This window comes from Mus musculus, chromosome 5, assembly GCF_000001635.26.
Source record: "Mus musculus strain C57BL/6J chromosome 5, GRCm38.p6 C57BL/6J".
In the NCBI taxonomy this organism is placed as follows: Eukaryota; Metazoa; Chordata; class Mammalia; order Rodentia; family Muridae; genus Mus; species Mus musculus.
This window is the reverse complement of record NC_000071.6, coordinates 147431272-147451179: the sequence shown is the minus strand read 5'-3', so window position 1 is coordinate 147451179 and position 19908 is coordinate 147431272. Positions and strand designations below refer to the sequence as shown.

The 19908-nt window shown below is 42.6% G+C and overlaps 1 protein-coding gene across 11 annotated transcripts in view; it reads right to left on the bottom strand.

Annotated features, from left to right (window-relative positions):
* Pan3 (PAN3 poly(A) specific ribonuclease subunit) overlaps window positions 1-19908 on the bottom strand; it is a 122294-nt gene that overhangs the window by 97322 nt on the left and 5064 nt on the right. For all 11 annotated transcript variants that reach the window (XM_006504872.4, XM_006504868.4, XM_017321113.2 and 8 more), the window contains one exon: window positions 406-527. In XM_006504872.4, coding sequence (XP_006504935.1) covers window positions 406-527 — 122 coding nt within the window. The remainder of the gene's footprint in view (window positions 1-405; window positions 528-19908) is intronic.

The following is a 19908-nucleotide window of genomic DNA, read 5'->3' as shown; positions in this document are numbered from 1 at the left end:
TTAAAAAGCAATGTTAACTTCATTCAAGTACTCTGACTTCAAATTTAACAGCTTTAATGTAAATTCAGAAATGTGCAGCAGAATACTCCTAGTAGAAGGCAAGCTCAGGAAACTGTTAACAGTACTGCTAGCTGTCTGAGAAGGTTAGCAAGCTATTTGTTGAGTGAGAATGAGAGATTTTTTTCAACATTGATAGCATACGCTATGAGCATTATCAAGCTTTAATTAAATACATACTAAACACCTGTAACTGATTTCTATCTACCCTTCACATCCCACTTCCACCACTCTTCCCAAACTATACGACATCCTGCATTTTACCCATCTCTCTCACCTCTTAAAGTCTGCCCTCCCCAACCTCAACAGTGTAAGAATGGAAGAGGTCTCAATCCACCCTGAAAATACCTGCATCAAGGGATACTTTGTTTCTACAGGGCTTCCAAATCCATTGACTCCAATAAAGCTGGTGCTGAAATAGGACTCTGTGAGACTCGCATCAGTTAAAGCACCTCCATCCATTCCCGGAACTGAAAGAAAGGGGAAACGCAAGTATTTACAATTATTTAAAAGGACAAAACACAGATTTTCTTCTCTGTTTCTAAATAAATTTCAGAGTCCCATAATCTGTCACATGCATGTTTGTTTACCAGGTCATAACCCAAGACAAGATTAAGACTGACTTGACAGTAAAAAGCTGTTTTAAAATGTCCATGTTTGGTACATCCTCCATGCCTTCAGGAAAAAAAAAAAAAAAACATTTCCCCAAGACAGGGTTCCTCTCTGTAGCCCTGGCTGTCCTGGAATTTGTTCTGTAGACCAGGCTGTCCTCAAACTCAGAGATGGGCCTGCCTCTGTCTCCCAAGTGCTGGAATTAACAGTGTGTGTCACTGCTGGCCCAGAATGGTATGTTTATACTAATCACCTGGTAGACACACAACATGAAAAAGCCCACACTTGTGTATCTAGCTTCCTAGTCAAGTTCCTTTCCTTTAATTCAGCAAGGGACTGGAGACTCCTAATCACAATCTCTGGAGTACTATAAACAGAGACCAGTTTGTCAAATCTGTTTCTCTTTCACAACCAATCTGAAACAGTCTTACACTACCTTAGAAATCAGAGAAACTGTGAAGGCCACAAGGGGCTGCAGTAACACCCCACCCCACCCCACCCCACCCCACCCCAAAAAAGGCAGTGTTCTCTCTGTGCTGACTTTAAGGAAGAAATGTTGAAGAAATCAAACTAGCTGGGCCACAAGTAGTGGATAAGGTGTTTTAATATTCTCAGGCCTGGGCATGCGGGTCTTTCTACAATGTCTTATGTGTTAAACCATGGACCTGAGCTGATCTGAGCAGTCACTGAGAAACAGTCCCCACCTAAAAAACAAACAAACAAATCCACAAAGCTAGAAATGCAGCTCAGTGACAGACTGCTTGCTTGCCTAGCATGCAGGCAGCCCTCAACTCTATCCCCTGCACTGCACTGCACATACCAGGCATGGCGATATACACCTATTACTCCACAATTCCATGAGGTGAGTTGAAACCCGAGAAGCCGGATTCAAAGTCATCCTCTGCTACATAGTAAAGTTTGAGACAAGCCTAGGATACATGATAGATGGATGGATGGATAAAAGGAATCACTTTAAGAAAAGTAGATAGTGTAATACATCCACCAAAAATTATAATAAACTTTAACATATCCAGTGATGAATTACCATGTAATAATTTAAAATCATTATGACTGATGGGCAGGATTTATTTAAAATATCCCTGGCATTCTGGGTCTGGCAAAACAGGTTTATAATATCAACTATTTAGGAGGCTGACACAGGATCACAAATTCAAGGCCTACCTAGAGCTACAACAGTGAGCTCAAGGCCACACTGAGCAACTCAGTGAGACGCTGGTGTCATACTTTAAAGGTACCCAGTCAGTCATGGTGGCTACGGCCTATAACACAGCACTCAAGAGTCTAAGGCAGGAAGTCACCCTGGGCTACATAGTGAGTTTCAGGCCAGTCTGGGGAGTAGAGTGAGTCATGCAAAACAAGCAACCAAACACTAACAAAAATATGCAATTAAAAGAGGGCTGAGAACTTGGCAGCAGAGAACCTGCCTAGCCTGAGCGAGGCTGTTGGTTTGTTCCCTAGTGTGCATGAATACCCCAGAAAAAGAAAACTGGACAGATTGGCAAAGCACCGACAACTATTAAACTCTGATGCCTTGGGGGTCATTATATTCTCAATACTTCTACAAAAGTTTCAAGTTTCTCTTTTTTAAGGTAGTAGACAACACCAAAGCGTAGAGTCTTCAGGGACTAATCTATGTAAAGCTGAAGAGCAACTCCTGGAAGAGTAATAAACACGCTATTAACAGTTGAATCACATCCAGGGCAGCAGCAGTATCAGCAGAGAGGTGCTGGGAGAAAGCTCTCCTCAAAGGGAGGCGCTCAACCATGACAACTCACAGCAGAAACAAGATGCCACTTCAAAGACTTCTGTTGGCAGGATGGCAGCCCAAGACCCACTGTGAACCACGCATACAGCTCAGACCAAACTATCACAGGAGGTTACCACAAAACCCAATCAACACAACACTGTGAAGTTACAGGCAGAAATACAAAACAAACAAAACAAAACAAAACAAAACAAAACCCTTCAGGTCAGATCTGTGCATCCCTTGGGAGATGCTGGAAACCCAGAAGTCATCAAAGTGTGTACTCGAACTTTGGATGTTGGAAAAAGCTGCAGTCAGGGGCATCATGCTCAACATGAACCCTGAGGAAATTTGTTGGGGTATAGCCATCTGAGACAGTCTATGATGTACCAGCTACAGACTAGGACAGCTTCCATAATCCAGACCTCCAAAGGAAGAGAGCGAGCGGGGACCACTCATAGCAGAGAAGTCCAGCCACCACACTAGTGAATTTCATACCTGTTTCCACCAAGCTCTCACAGCCTACATATTCTCCTTCATTAACACCAATGTCAACTGTTTAGACCAGCTCACCTGGCCTGGCCTAGCCTAGCCTAGAATCACCTTGCTCTCCATCTCCTTACTCTTTCCTTTTGCCTGGCTTCTATCTTGAGAAGTGTACACTGACCTGGGTTACAGGGGCTCTCTGGCTTAGCTTACACGAGACGGCACTACTTTACATTACTTCAAAGTCTGTCTACACAGACCTCTCTTCAAACTGCCTTTGGCCAACAGCCATCACCCACTCATTGTTGTCACATTTTGCTCTATATATTTATGTGCCCCTCTTCAATCCACAACTAATCAACAGTCTTACCATTAATTTTAATTGTTTTCTTCATTCACACAATAACTAATTGTGAGACACAGAGAAGTCTTTGAGCTCACAGATAAGCACTAAGGACCCAGGAATATTAAATACACAGGGTTGTCCTTCAAAGTGAGGAATGTACAGGAGGTTTTTGCTCAGAAGGCTGGGTGGGGATATGATTAACAGCCTGGTGACCTGTGTACTACCTGTGTACCTCAGGCCACACTGAATCCTCCCCCAGATACTTATTAATCTATAGAACCAATCTTTATAGATGATGTCATGTCACATAGTCAATCTATAGAACCTATCTTTATAGAAGATGTCAAATGTACTTTACTTTAGTTCTGGTGTACCCATTGTCTAAAGTTTACTGTGCACCCAAAACTGAGTTATTTATCACCAGGAAAATTTTCACCAAACTGTGCTGTGCTTAAATATGCATAAAATAAACTTACTTGGGAGTCAGACTTGGGAAGTTTGACCTAACATCAACTGTTGAGTCCTATTTAACTAGACCACCTCCTTGCCTCCCACAGAATATGACTCTGCTGGTCATGGTGGTCACAAGAGACCCTTGCAACTAGCATGACTAGACAGTACCATCATCATCGCCAAATGATTACCACTTAAGAGAGATGTTTTATACCAATTACCCTAGCTCAAGGAGCAGTGAGTACCCCTGAGTTCTGTGAGCTGTACAGCAAATTCTCAAATCCAATGAAGAAGCCATAGCAACCCCAAATTCTTAGCCAAGTCAGACAGAAGAAGAGATAACCTAGAGACCTGCTAACTCTCAACAGATATTTGCAGCACGGGGACAGAAAGAGGAGGTAACCTTGTAGGGAGATAGATGTTGTCATCACAGTGTCCAAGTGGAGTGGAGAGCCGGAGAACAGCTGCTTTAGAGTGACTGTGTCGAAGTGTAGAGCAGAGAACCAAAGCTGGCTATTTCCCTTTTAGTATAATAACCATTTATAATATTAAGTGGGAGAGGAACACATCAAACAGCATGATTATGAACACTTACATAAACACAGAAAGTCTGACTGAATAAACAGGCCAAGAACACCATCTAGTGTTGTGAGCAAAGAGGTTGTTTCTTCTTTTGACTTTTCTACATACAATGCAGCTATTTCTCATCCTAATGATGACGAGAATTGAGAGAGCCATCATGACGAAACTCCTCTAACCCTTTGGAACAGTCCTCCTTACCTTTCCCTAACAGAACAGAATACAATTCTAGGTTAGGTACTAACTGCACAATTCCACAGGCCTTTTTTTTTTACTTTTTATTTTTGGTTTTTCAAGACAGGGTTTCTCTGTGTAGTCCTGGCTGTCCTGGAACTCACTCTGTAGACCAGGCTGGCCTCTAAACTCAAAGATACTCTCCCTTCTCCCCACCGTGCCTCTCAAATGCTGGGATTAAAGGTATGCACCACTATACATTGGCTGAGTCAAATTATTTTTAAATAGCATTTTTATTCCAAGTTATTTTCACTACAAATGGCTTATACCAGTTTTGTTTTGTTTTTTTTTAATTACCAAATTCGGGCTGGAGAAATGTCTCCGCAGTTAAGGACACTTGTTACTCTTGGAGGGGACCTTGATTCAGTTCTTAGAATCCACATGGTGATTCACAGCCATTCAGAACTACAGCTCTTCTGAATTCCTTGGATACCAGGGTATCCATATAATGCATATACATATATGCAGGCAAAATACTCAAAAAGTAAAAATAGGGCTGGAGAGATGGCTCAGTGGTTAAGAGCACCAACTACTCTTCCGAAAGTCCTGAGTTCAAATCCCAGCAACCACATGGTGGCTCACAACCCTCCGTAATGAGATCTGACACCCTCTTCTGGTGCATCTGAAGACAGCTACAGTGTAGTTAGATATAATAATAAATATATCTTTTTAAAAAAAAAGGAAAAATATCTAAATTTTCATTTACAGTTTAAATTCAATTTCCTCTACTTATTTCCTACAAGCCAATATAACAGAACAATCTTTAAACATGCTAGAATTCCCATACAGTGCCATATGCTCACATTTGCATTTTCTTATTTTAGAAAATTATAGTTTAGAGGTGAACAGAAGTGAATATACACTTCATGCAGTTAGGGAAAGCACTAATCCATGATACATAACCCCTCTATATAGATCGTGAAGATACTAACATGCCCAACTTAGTAAGAACAAAAACAACCCTACCTCAAAAGGTATCAGTTACGGTTTTATATTTAAATTAAATAAATGCTACTGGCCAGATAAGATCTTTCCACTCCTTCAACCCTAGTTTTAAAAGTAACTTGCAATTCACTTAAAGCTTGTTGTCTCCACAGAAGCCCAGTGCCATCTGTTTTCACTCCTCTGTGTGCAGCAGATTCACATGTTTAAGTCTCATCTGCGGTATGTAGCAGTCAGGAGTGTGAGCTGAGGTGGTAGTTCAGAACCCGGCTCCATGGGGAGATCGCCCAGAGCCCCAGCCACACAGATACCCAAGCTGCTCCTTCTTCAGGAAATGTGCATCAGCTCACCATCTGGGACTTAAGCTCTTACAGTAGGCCCCAAAGATCAGGCTAAGTTCAAAAGAGGGTCGCTCCTATTAACAAGTGCTCCAGACATCAAGCAAAACTAACCTGTTTGTTTAACAAACTAGCTATTTTTCTATCACTGGAGAGTAATTAACTTTGAAATGACCAATCTGCTCTGTGTTCTTTTGTTTCAGCCTCTGTATAAAAATCAAATTTTACATGGCCCATGAACAGTTCTATTTTCTCAAATGAAGTGTTACTCAAATTCTAGAGCTGAAAATAAAGTCAACTAAATGTTAAACTAAATTATTCTAACTCTGTCCTGTTATATCTCATTCACCAGGGAAAGCCACATCACTTTAAACAGACAGCACTCCTTATCAAAAAACAAACCTGCTGGCACACTGAACTTCAACACCTCAGTCTCCAGAGCTATGAGTAATAAACCTCTGTTCTTTCTTTTACTACAGCTGCAGAAAAAGACTTATTCAAAAACTAGTACACAGAAATGAGGTGCCGGGCTGGTGAGGATGGCTCAGTGGGTAAGAGCACCTGACTGCTCTTCCGAAGGTCCAGAGTTCAAATCCCAGCAACCACATGGTGGCTCACAACCATCCATAACGAGATCTGACTCCCTCTTCTGGAGTGTCTGAAGACAGCTACAGTGTACTTACATATAATAATAAATAAATCTTTAAAAAAAAAAAAAAGAAGTGTCAATCATATCAACAAAGGCCGAGAAATGTGGAAGCAGCTTCAGAACTAAATAATAAGCGCAGGGTGGGCCAGTCAGTGGGAAGCCACACCCAGAAGAACCTGCGGCTCTTTAAAGGTTAATGCTGATAAAAGGATGACTGGGAAGCAGGCTCAGCATGTACGTGCACTTGCTACTCTAGCAGAGGACTCAACTTTGGCTCTCAGCACCCATGTCGGGCAGCCCACAACCTTAGCAGGGGAACCCAATGCCTCCATAATAACCTCACATAGATGCAAATAAAAATACTAGTAGAGATTGTTCTGCGATCTCAGAAACAAGCTATAGGTTGGAAAGGGGAGAAAAGATAGAGCACACCTGTGGTCCCAGCACCCAGGAGGCCAAAGCAGAAAGCTTACTGCCAAGTTCCAGGCCAACCTTTATGCATACATATATGTAAATAAAGACTCTGTCTCAAAAGCCATGAAAATAAAGTGACAAAAAAAAAAAAAGAAAAGAAAGTGACAAAGACTTGACTGAGTTGTGTCTGTGTTCTAATGTTTTCTAAACTTTCAAGCAGAGAACTGTTCTGTTTGATGAATGTAAACTCTACACAAAGTGTTAAGATGCTAGATGGTTTATCTTAACTGTTCATAGGAAAATGTTTAGAAACAATCTAAGATTAAAGATAAAATTTATAATCAAAAGAAAGAATTTAGAAAAGAAAAAGTCTGACAGTTTACAGGAGAGCGCATTACAGCCTTCAATACAGTCAGCTTTTGCTGGAAGAATGACCTTGAGGGCATTCTAGTTATCTTCCAGCCTGCCACTCCTACCACAGACCCACAGCGTCAAGGCCTTAATGATAGAGAGAGCTCTTTCAGGTAAGGCCCAGAGTTACCAGGACCTCAGTTCTCCTTGCCCTGGATCACCTCAAGTCTCTGTCCCATTGCATTCTTTAATTTTTTTTGTTTTTTTTTTTTTTTGGGGGGGGGGGTTCGAGACAGGGTTTCTCTGTGTAGCTCTGGCTGTCCTGGAACTCACTCTGTAGACCAGGCTGGCCTCGAACTCAGAAATCTGCCTGCCTCTGCCTCTGCCTCTCAAGTGCTGGGATTAAAGGTGTGCACCACCACTGCCCGGCCCATTGCATTCTTGTGTAGTGTTCCTTGGTTGTTACTCCATCATGCTCAAGTGAACCCACTTGTGGCTCAGCTGCCTCTGAGAAAGGTACAACAGTAAACCTTAGTGGTATCTGTAAGGTGCTAACTACAGGGGTATGAGTGCAGCAATTATAAAGACACAGGTGTAGACCTACATTTCGAAGAGCATTTGGAAAACCTTGGGGACCAGGCAGAAAACTGGTCCAGAAGAGACTGCCACAAGAGTAGCCTATAGCAGTGTATATTACAATGTAAGGAAAGAATCACCCACAAGCCCAGAACTGTACACACCAGCATGGAACATCCGCCTGAGGACAGAGCTGCAGCAAATGGTCAATACTGTAATGTGGACTGCTCCCACCAAGGCTTTGGAAACAGGAATCTCTGCAGCACGGGAACTCAAGCCCCCTTCTCACTAAGTGCTGAGTGTAGACCACCAGGACAAAGATGATTCTCTAGCCTCAGTAACATGTGCTCTACAGGGTGCTACCCCTCGCCCTTCTACTTCTCCCCTTTGAAATGGAAATGTCTATCCTTTCCCATCCACCAATGGAGCTAGGAGAGCCTGTCCAGAAAGAAGAGTTTGCCAGAGGATGAGTCACACCCTGAGTCTCATCTACATCAGGTAAGATTCTTGACTTCAAGACTTTACATTTCAGGACCAACTAGTCGTTTTTGGAATTACTGGGACAGAACGAGTGTGGTTTCTATGCTTAAAAACAAACAAACAAACAAACAAACAAACAGGGACATGGGAATTTGGAGCCCAAACTCATACACTGAAGCAATGCTATAGTACTAAGCAGTGGAATTTTTAGAAGATTTTTAGTGAGTGGGATTCATACCTATATAAAATAAATGTAACATTACTGTCTGCCCGTTCTGCTTTTGTGAAAGCACAGAAACAAAAACTGAAGACCTCATGGCTAATAGCAAACCTGCTCTTGCCTGGATCTTAGAATCCTAAGTCTCCAACACTATAAAGCTCAGTGGTGGAGTCCTAGCCCATGCCCCAGGTCCTGGGTTAGGAGGAAGAAGACTGGAACTAAAAAGCTTGTCCTATCCTCTTGCAGTGGTGCTCCTGGACTTCCTCGTCCTGGGCGACAGAGGCCATCCTAAAACACCGAGGAGCATCCTGAAGCTGCAAGTGCACAGAGGACACTTTACAAGGTCCTCTCCCTTGCTAATTATACTCTACAGACTCACTGCTCACTAGAACTCACATGAAATGAGATCTCAACTCCTTAACCTGTCATTATAAAGTCCCAACCACCACTCAGTGATAACCTGCTGGGTCTCAGCTTTGCCATTCACTGGCCAGTCCTGGGCAAATACAGATAAACTGAAGATGACATTACCATTTGTGCTGCATACCTCAACTGCGAAGGGAAAAACAATGGAAGACTATCTGTAAATCAGGTTAGAAACCCAATGGCTGTACAACTGCATATGCTCATCAGAGATAACTGAAGTATGAACCTACAACTGACAAGTTTAAGTCTTTAAATGAGTTACAGTTTAAAAAAAAAAAACCAGTATATAAAGGAGATTACTGAATAAATGAACTCAAAAACAATGGAGTATGAATACAGAGGAAGACTTAATTCTTAGAATCCTAAGTCTCCAACACTATAAATATTAATTCTAAGTATTCTAATACAGTATTTCTACTGAAAACTGAGTGCTGAGGTACTCAGTTTTTCTAAAGATAATGATCCTATCACAAAGAGCATTCACACAGCAGCAATTGATAGACTCTAGCATTGCTGGGAGATGGATCCCTCGGCATGCCGATGGGAAGACTGTCATGACTGCCTTGGTTGGGACTTGGGGGAAGGCTGCCTTTTTTAATACTGATATTATTTGCTTCTGCGTGCATGTGCACTCATGCAAATTCCAAGTGGGTGCAAGTACCTACAGAGCAGAGAAAGAGGGTTAGATCCCCTGGAGCTTGAGTTGTAGAGAGACCAAGAAATGGGTCCTCTGCAAGAACAATACACAGAGCACACCCTTAACCCCAGAGAGCAGCTATTTCTCTAGCTCCTAGTTGTGGGCAGGACTATTCCTAGTCAGGGAATCCCATACTATCTGGAGTGATGAAAGCGAGCAGAGCAGAATGAAGAATCCTTCAGCCTTCCCTCCCTCTCAGTTTCTAGGCTGCTGTCCTAAGGTCCTACAGCTCGGGTTCCCCACCAGGATGCACTGTGACCTCCAACTGTGAGCCAAAATAAACCTTCTCTCCACTAAGTTACTTCTGTCAAGAGTATCTTATCATAGCAACAAGGGAAGAAAGACTAAAAAAACTGTTAATAAATATCTTTACATAAACCAAGCAGTGGTGGTTCATGCCTTTAATCCCAGAACTCCAGAGGCAGAGGCAGAGGCAGAGGCAGGACGATCCCTGAGCTCACAGCCAATCTGGTCTACAGAATGAGTTCCAGGACAACCCAGAGAAACCCAGTCTTGAAAAACAAAAGCAAAACAAACAAAAATGTTTGCATTAATCATAAAATCACTCGGCTGGGTGTGGTGATACACATGCCTTCTATTACTTTCTGGCCTAAGTAGCAAGTTCTAAGATAGCCAGTACCTCATAGTGAGATTCTGTCTCAAGAAAAATTTTTTTCAACTCTTTCTTGTAAACAAAATGATATACATCCTATATCCTTTTTGTTAACATTTTTCCAGTTATTTTAGTATTGGGATTAAACCCAGGGCCTTGCACATTTTAAGCTCATACCATCACTGGAGCTAATTCCCTGGAATGGTTAACCCATTCCCAACTGGAACAAAGGTCTCTGAGCATGTCTGGGAATAAAAACCTTGACTACCTTAATGAGGTTGGAAAGCCTGCCCACCAAGGGTGGCACCATTCCCTCCACAGGCATTCTGAACTACATTAAGAAAAAAAAAGTCAAGCATTCATCACTCTTTGCTTCTTAATGCAAAGTGACTAAATGACTTCTAAGTTTTTGCTGCCTTGACTTCCCCACCACGATGACTGTATCAACTTAAAACTATGCGCTAAAAACCCATATATGCTAAAAACAAACAAAACTTCTTTTGCCACTTTCTAGTTTTAAGACCTTGAGCAGATAATTCTCTTAAGATATTTTCTTCTAAAAAGGAGGCAACCCTATCTCATGGGCTTGTCATCATCTAAGTTTTCAAAATATCTGTGTAACTTGTCTTTTTATAAGCATGTACCTAAAGACCTTACCAACAGTCTCCTCTAAGAGCTGCATTGCTAGTTTTTCCAAGCTTTGGCAACAGGGACATTTCCTTACAAACTGCTGATCTACAGCTACAGAATCTGCTAACCATCACTTAAGGTCCTAGCCTAGACATACATTTCAGTGGCAGAACAATGTCTTTGCCCACACAAAGCCCTAGATTCTATCCTCCAGCAAAAGAAAAAAAGGGGGCAACACACAATTTAAATAGCCATCATTTTAAAAAAAATACAGGCATATAATGAAGTGTTATGCAGTCATGAAGAAATGGATAAATTTCTCTGTAAATGTGGAACAAAATAAAAGCTAAACAATCAGCTTGGAAAACTGCAAGTTCAGTAGCTTTCTGTATAGCTCACACCTGTGTGTATGTAGGTGCCAATATGCACAGAAGTAAGGGCAATATAAACATGAATGATAATAGAAAAATAAAATGTTCATGAATTAATATAAACTAGAAAAAATGACTGTCATCTGGAAAACTCGGAGAACTTAGGAGAGAAGGAAACTTTTTCTTCCTTGTACTCTTTTTTTCCCCCATATAATTATTGCTTATTAAGAGAAACTACTCCTTAGCCCACATATTCATTTTTCATAGTTCAGGAACACAGGTCAGCAATGAGCTTCTATGGAACACAATCCAAAGGACTCTTCTGCAATCACTTCACACTCTGAAAGACACCAGCCTTCCTCATCTCTTCAAAATGTTCCATGAAATCATAATTTCTGTAGAAATCTGCATATGCCTTTTTTCTTGGCTCATCCACACCAAATTTACAGACAGCAGCAACTCCCAGGGACACAGTGAATGCACCAACATATGAACCCATGAATATGAAGACCATGCATCTGTGGTTTAGGCAACAGCACACTGAAACTCATAGTAGCCAATGTCCTCTACGCCAACATCCTTCCCGGGAAACGGAGAGCCTTCCCTCTCTCTTGTGCTCTTTATCTTGTTTAAATTTTTAGGGTCAGAACCCTAGATCTTTTGTTAAAGGACTTGCCTAGAGTGCAGGAAGTCCAGGTTTAATTCCCAATACCTCAAAAATCAGGTGTGGAGGGACATACATCTATAGTCTCAGCACGTAGAAGGTGGAGGTAGGTGGTTCAGAAGTTCAAGGTCTGCTACATAGTGAGTTCCAGACCAGCTTGGGCTACAAGAGACCCTCTCTCCAAAATAAAGAAACAAAATTTCAATCTGTATGTTTTACACTTTTAACTCCTAAACTATCATTCAGATAAGACTCTTCTCATTCTGAATATACAGTAAAACTACCTTTAGAACAATAGAAGCAATACTGATTAAAAAAAAAAAAAAAAGCAAGAAAAATATACCAAAGAGAAATCAGAAAAAGAGAGGAGCTGGGGACCATAGCTCAGCTGGACAGTGCACAGTATCGTGCAGGGAACCCTGCTTTCATCCCTTTCATCCCAGCCACTGCATAATCCCGCACAGTTGAGTGGCACCCAGGCACTACAGAGGTGAAAGAGGAGCAGAAACTCAAGGTCAACCTTGGCAACACAACAGCATGACAACCAGGCTTCATGGAGGAGGAGGTCTTCTGGTAGAGGACGGGTATCTGCATATCGATTAACACAGAATCAAGGAGAGCAGACCCTTCATCCACACACACTGATGCTCAAGTGCTGGCCAGTTTCAAGTTGAGAAGGAGAAATTCTTTAGGAAACAGGAAAGGCTTGTCTTCTTAAACACAAGTACATTTACAGCACTGTCTGTCGTAGAAAAGCTTTCAGGCCATGTGCAGCATACTCCATTCTCCTCTTTTACAGGAAAAGAACTGTATTTTCATACGGAGCAAATGAGCAGCCCAAGGTCAAGGTCACAACTGTTCTTAAGTCATAGCGCTGAAAATCACACTGTGGGATTCTCAGCCCAGTACCAATGAATTCCTAATACCGAAAGGAGACACACACACACTAGGTTAGTATTTTATCATCTTGCATTTTGGTTCACTCAACTACTCTGTAAGACAACAAGGGCTGCAAAAATGCCGTCCTGTAGAGTACCTGCCTGACAAGCATGAAACCCTGAGGACCCATCACCCACATAAAGAGCCAAGTGAGGCTATTAGCACCTGTAATCCCAGCACCGAGGAGGAGGAGACAGGTCCAGGTTCAGTTAGAGACCCTATCTCAAAAGTAACTCCTACAACAAAGAGGAGGGCGCTGCCTGGTGTATCTTCACTCCTCAACCCACCTTATTTCCAAACCTTCACTGTTAACTAAATCAGCAGAAATGAAAAGGAATTATGTTTTGGTAAAACAAACAGATATTCTAGATTTCAAATTGAAAGCAAGCACATGAAACATACACTGACAGATCTTGGCTACTGAGGCTTGAGGACCCTCCAGAGCAGAGCCATCTGGAAAATCTAGCTACTTGGAAATATAATCCCATCAATAGTTTATTTGAACAGAACCACATTTAAAACAAAAAAACAAAACAAAAAAAAAAAACTAACTCCAACAGAATCACGCCTTTAAATTATCTCATCATAACAACCCTGACTGTCAAAACACGCTATTATCACACTGCAGGGTCAGCAGAACCGGAGTGGAGCGCCTTCCTACACTACAGAAAACAACAAACAAAAACTATTTCCCTCACAAGGGTGAGACATCATGGCAACTTAATATACTGAAGCCTTCCTGGCTCACTCTTGAGATGCCTGCCTAGTTAAGGATACATGTTTTCCCTCACAGTAACTTCCAAGGTTATTTTAACCCTATCTGAAACACTAACAAAATATTACTAAAGATCCTGTTAAGTCGCACAAGGGAGCCAGGCAAAATGGGGGAAGTCGTCTTGCCCCATCAAGTAGCCTATATCCCACACAGGATAGCAATACGCTTTTTAAAAACCTCTGTTTATTTCCCTATTATATCTTGTGATATTAACAGCATTAACTAATTCAATTAAAATCAATACAGACATTAAAAAACAGTATTGTGCCATCCATTCTAACCACCAGAATAGCTGCAATTATAAGGCAGACAATGAGGAACTCTGAAGAGACCAAAATTCATAAACTTCCAACCAAAGCCGGCATGGGTTACTGAAGCTGAATATATGCACCCTATTGTACCTACCAATTCCACCCTTAATTAAGCAAGGCACTCTCCAAAATACACCTAGAATTCTTTTTATAATGAGATTTTTACTTTCATGTCTATGCCTGCATGTACATGTGTGCAAAAGGTGACAGAAGAGATGAAAAATGGGCTGGCTCCCCTGGAGCTGGAGTTCCGGATGTTGGAAGCTACAGGCAACTCCAGACACCGAGATGATCAAGAGTTCTAACCACGGAGCCATCTCTCCAGCTCACATACATAACTGTTTTTCTTCACAGACCAGAAAAAAAAAAAAAATTAAACCATGCAAGTGCCCACTGACACCGACAGTATTAGAAAGTAGTCAATGCATTCGAACAGGGTGACAGTACTCAGAAATGAGCTAAGACACTCTTCCCACACAAGAGCAAGCTGCTCGTCCATCCCATTCCATGTCAAACACTGGCCAACTTCTGTCCCTGCCAGAAGAAAGCTGCAACAGAACAATGAACTAGGCTATCTGGCAGAAGTTTCTACACAAACCACAAAGAACTGCATGACTGTCTTTTACATACAAGGTCTGAAAAGCAGAAAACACAGGGAGAATGTGTGCAATTAAAAGGGAGGCTAAACAATAGGATTTAGAAAATCTGCAGCCTCGCCATGTGAAAGACTGAAGAGGAACATTTAGGAGGGCTTCGCCTTTCTACTCCGCACGGCTGCACCAGCAGCTTACTCCTCTGAGCAACACTGGTCAGCAAGGCTTTCTTTTTTAATGACAGCAGTTAAGGCTGATATACCTAACTGCCAAGTACTCTAAACAGGATCTGTGACACACACTCAGGCACACACACACCAACCCAAGGCTCTGGGAACGTTGAGGGAAAAGCAGAAAGAACATAAATGTAAGAGCTAGGGGCTGGTGAGATGGCTCAGTGGGCAAGAGCACCCGAGTTCAAATCCCATCAACCACAAGGTCCGGAGTTCAAATCCCATCAACCACATGGTGGCTCACAACCATCCGTAATGAGATCTGACTCCCTCTTCTGGAGTGTCTGAAGACAGCTACAGTGTACTTACATATAATAAATAAATCTTTTTAATAAATAAATAAATGTAAGAGCTGGAGGTTGGGGACAAACACTATTGAGCCTCTGTCTTCTGGACATGACACAGCCATGGAACTCATGAACTCATTACCTGCACAAGCTGGATCCTGTCGGCATTCCAACATGAACTGGGGAAGAGGTCGTGAGGCCCCTCCCCTAGCCAAGGAGCTATTGGAAGAGCAGAAGTCATTTTTCTTCAGAGGTGCAGCCACTGGTAAACTGCCCAGGCTCCAGTAAATAATCCTAAACCAATGCTCTTACAGGCAGCCCTAGTGTAACTCAGTGGGTTGTTTTTTAAAAAGACCTGAAAGAGGGGACATGCCAGGAAGAAGGGTCCCAAAGGAGATAGGAGTGAAAACAAAACAAGACAAAACTGGCAAATACATTGTAAGCATATATGAAACTGTCAAAGAATAAAGAATAGGAAGAAGAAAAGAGGGCTGGGGGTGGGGTCAAGATGACACTGAAAATGTCACTTAGGGCATTTAGAGTTATCGGACATTATTGTCCTATCCCAGGACTGACTGAGAAGTCTAAGAAAGCAGAATTGTCTGGGCGCCCAGGCCAGATTGCCCACTCAGGCTGGTTGCCAAATCACCTCAGGACTCTGTTCTCTGCTCCCAGTAGCAACTGCTCAAGCAAAGCCAAGTCCAGGAAGCATGAACCACAGCCAAGGAAACGGATACAGGATGTATACCTCTGACTGTCACACAATGTAAAATCTAAGGCGCCTTGACAAACACACAACTATATTTCAAAGAGTCTCCTGGACAGCCTGGGGCCTCACAGTGGAGTTAGAGCCAAAAATTCACAGCCCCTACTCAGACAATACCTGAGTAGTACCAACCTCAAGACATCACAACACAGTAAAGCCACCAGTGTCCAAATCAAAATGAAAAAAGCCAAGAGATTTTAAAAGTGAGTGCATAATAAAAGCCAGAGGGATAGGGTTGCCTGAGGCTCTGGGATCCAATTCCCAGCCCAAGATGAGCACAGGCTTAAAATTCCCCACTGGATTATGCACTTGTTTGAGCCCTCTTTTCCTATTCCTTTCTGGAATGAAAACGTTTTGCCCCACACCTGTTTGACCACTGAACTCTGGAAGCACGTAACAATTTCACACTCTGGGGTAGAGGACCGTGCCTCAGAATTCATCATTCACCCGTACCTGCCTCAGATGCAGCTCTGGACTTTGCATGCATGCTTAAGCTGATAATGGAAGAAGTTAACAGTCCTGTGACGACTGAGATGGAAGGAATGCACTGGGTGGGCATAGTGAGGAGAGCATTTGAGAGTTCAGAAGTCAAATGCTTCCATTTGAATATGACCCCCATCCCCAAAGTCCATGAGTTAGAAACTAAATCCCTGGTGTAACAGGTGAAGGGGTGGCCTAGTAAAAGGTGGCTCTGCAGGATGTGGTGATGCACCCCAGCATTCAGGAGGCAGAGGCTGATGGATCTGTCTACAGAGAAGAGTCCCAGGACAGCCTGCTGAGGAGGATACCTCTCCACACAGGCCAGTACCTTCATGTTGGACTTTTCAACCTCCAAAACAGAGATATGCTTCCTTTCCTTGTGGTTTCCTGTAGCCCAGCAAGCCCCTAACTCTTATGTGACAAAGGATGACCCTGAACTTTCTGACCCTCCTGCCTCCATCTACCAAGTGCTGGGATACAGGGCTGCAATTCTTCCTTCCTTCCTTCCCTTTTTAGATACATACGTACTTATTGGGGACGAGTGGCAATACAGTTAGTCTGCGATCAGAGGACTTACAGGAGTTGGTTCTTTCCTACTACCGTGTGGGTCCTGAGGATTGAACTCAAGTTTTAGTTTGACAAATGCCTTTACCTTCAAAGCCATCTTGCCAGACCCTGAAATTCCTGTTTGTTTGTTTTTTTATTAAATTGTTCAATCTGTGTTTTTCGGTTATAGCAACACAAAACTGGACTATGTTTAAACAGGAACTTCAATTAAAAGCTTAAAAATATATACACATGAATATACAATTCCACAGAGGCCAGATGGGGGAACATAAAAATCTATCAAGTAGCAGTTCCACTATGATCTCCTGCCCAGTTACATTATTATTAAAGATTCACTTGAAGAATGCTCTAATAGCACATCAACTAACACAATCCAGATGTTTCTAAATGGCAATATTTGGAATGTGTCATCTATTTTAATTTCCTTGTACACTTAATTAGTTGGTGAAGGCTATCTTTTTTTTTTTTTTTTTTTTTTTTTTCCCGAGACAGGGTTTCTCTGTATAGCCCTGGCTGTCCTGGAATTCACTTTGTAGACCAGGCTGGCCTCGAACTCAGAAATCCACCTGCCTCTGCCCCCTGAGTGCTGGAATTAAAGGTGTGCGCCGCCACCACCACGCCCGGCTGGTGAAGGCTATCTTAAGAGGCTATTTGAGAACAGATTGAATAACTAAGTGTACAAATACAGAACAGCCATTAACTGAAGCCTAGCACAGTGGAAAGGTCAATGAGAAAAGGAGGATGGTGGACTATTATGTTAAAGAAATGTCACAAGGCCAGACAAAGTGACACATGCCTTTATTCCCAGCACTGGGGAGGCAGAGGCAGGCAGATATCTGAGTTGCAGGACAGTCAATGATACATATTAAGATTCTGTCTCAAAAAAAAAAAACAAACCAGAAAAAGAACCACCTGATCCCAGCTATTTAATCAGCTATTAAAATGACAGTATTTAAATGTCCCTAGCATTAACCACCTATAGTCTAAAGATTCTATCTCAGTTGCTTTCTGTTGCTCAGATAAGGAGCGCACCCTCCTGAGAGGAACCCCTAGGGTTTACTCCACCTAAATATACCAGATAAACATGGACACAAGTACACTGTCCTCACACACCCGGCACACATGTACACACGTGTAGCAGCATCACACACCTGGCACACATGTACACACATGCAGCAGCATTACACACCCGGCACACATGTTCACATGTGCAGCAGCATCCCACACTCGGCACACATGTACACATGTGCAGGAGCATCCCACACCTGGCACACATGTACACATGTGCCATTCCTTCAGCTCCTTCCTTCACTTAGTTCTATCCGACCTTCCCAGTTCTTGTGTCCAACTGCGACCTTAGAAAGATCACACGTTAAGGACCAGCACTTTTAGGTGTCCTAGTTTGGAAGGCAGTCACTATGCTGGTTAATTTTTGTCAACTTGACACAAACCACTCACCTAGGCAAGGAAGACTTCCCTCTAATAAACTGGTCTGTGGACATTTCTGTAAGGCATTTTCTTGACTGTCTACTGATGGAGGAGGACCCAGTCCATTAACAGCAGTGGGCCTAGGCTTAAGAAATGTAGCTGAGCAAGCCAGAGTGACAGTATGCAGCCTCCTTCCTTGGTCTCTGCTTCAGTTGCTGCCTCCAGGTTCATACCTTGAGCTTGTGTGTGGCTCCCTCAATAACTGACTCTAATGCATAATAAACCTTCCCTCCTCCCCAAGCTGCTTTTGGTTATGGTGTTTTAAAGCAGCAACAAAAAGCCAACTTAGGACAGATACTGTTTTTTTCATTCCTTACCAATCAAACATTATCCTTAAATGAACCAGAGGCACAACTTCATTTCATACAATTTACCTTAAACAAAAGCTCCACTGGGCATGATGGCAAACCTATACTCCCAGCTCATGAGGCTGAGGCAGGGGGATCAGACAAGTGTGGGCCACAGAGAGAAACCCTGTCTGAAAAAAGAAACAGAAGAGGAGGAAGGGGGCAAAGACAACGCTTGCTTGTTAAGCCTTAGTAGTTAAAGTGCCTACTGCCAAGGCTGACCACCTGAGTTCCAGCTTTAGGACCCATGCTGTAGGAGGGCAATGACTCCCCTAAACTGTCTGTCCTCTTACCTTTCTACATTCATGCTATGTGAGAGCACACTGACAATGACACACACACACACATACATACATACATACACACACACACACACGTAATTTTTAAAAAATTAACGGCTACATCCCACCAGGAAATTAACTTCTTTACAAAGCATCTAAATTTATTACCATTTAAGCTTCGGTAAACAAGAGACCAAAAAAAAAAAAAAAAAAAAAAAAAAAAGAAAAAAAAGAAAGGGGGGGGGCTGTTAAAAATAAATTATCCCAGTAAGTAGTAAACCACTTTATCAGGTTGTTTGTGTTAAAGACAGATTGTTCTGAAGTTCAAGTTAACTTGACTATCAAGTTATCACAAGATCTAAAACTAGAGGAAATCAAGCATCTAATTCTAATGTTCAAAGCATTTACAGTAACAGCAAACTCCACTTAACTTAACAGCTATAACGTACACAGCCCTAAATTCTTCTCACGAAAGCCTTCGGGGTGCGAGACGCTCTTGAGGCCCAGTGCTGAGCAAGTTCACTCGGTATAACGCCATGGGAAAGACAAGATCCCTGCAGACGCCCAGTTCACTTACTCTGGCTTTCCAGAAACCTGCCTGAGCGCAAGTCTTGGGAAATTCCTAACCTAAGCTCTCTATTAAACCTGTGCTTACTTAAAAATAAATAAATGAATAAAGCTGATCTTCATACACCTCTCCTCCCCGCACCCCCACCCCTGGCCCCGGACATCCTTTAGAAGGAGTTCCCAGCCGGCAACTTTCGGCAGCCCGCGCTCCACGCGAGCACGCACCGACACATGTGCTCGCAGACCCAGCCCCTTTCCACGCACACGCGCGCGCGCGCGCACACACACACACACACACACACACACAAACCCGGAAGCGACACCCCCTTGCTTCCACTCCGCAGCCCATCCCCCCTGCTCCCCGCACCCCA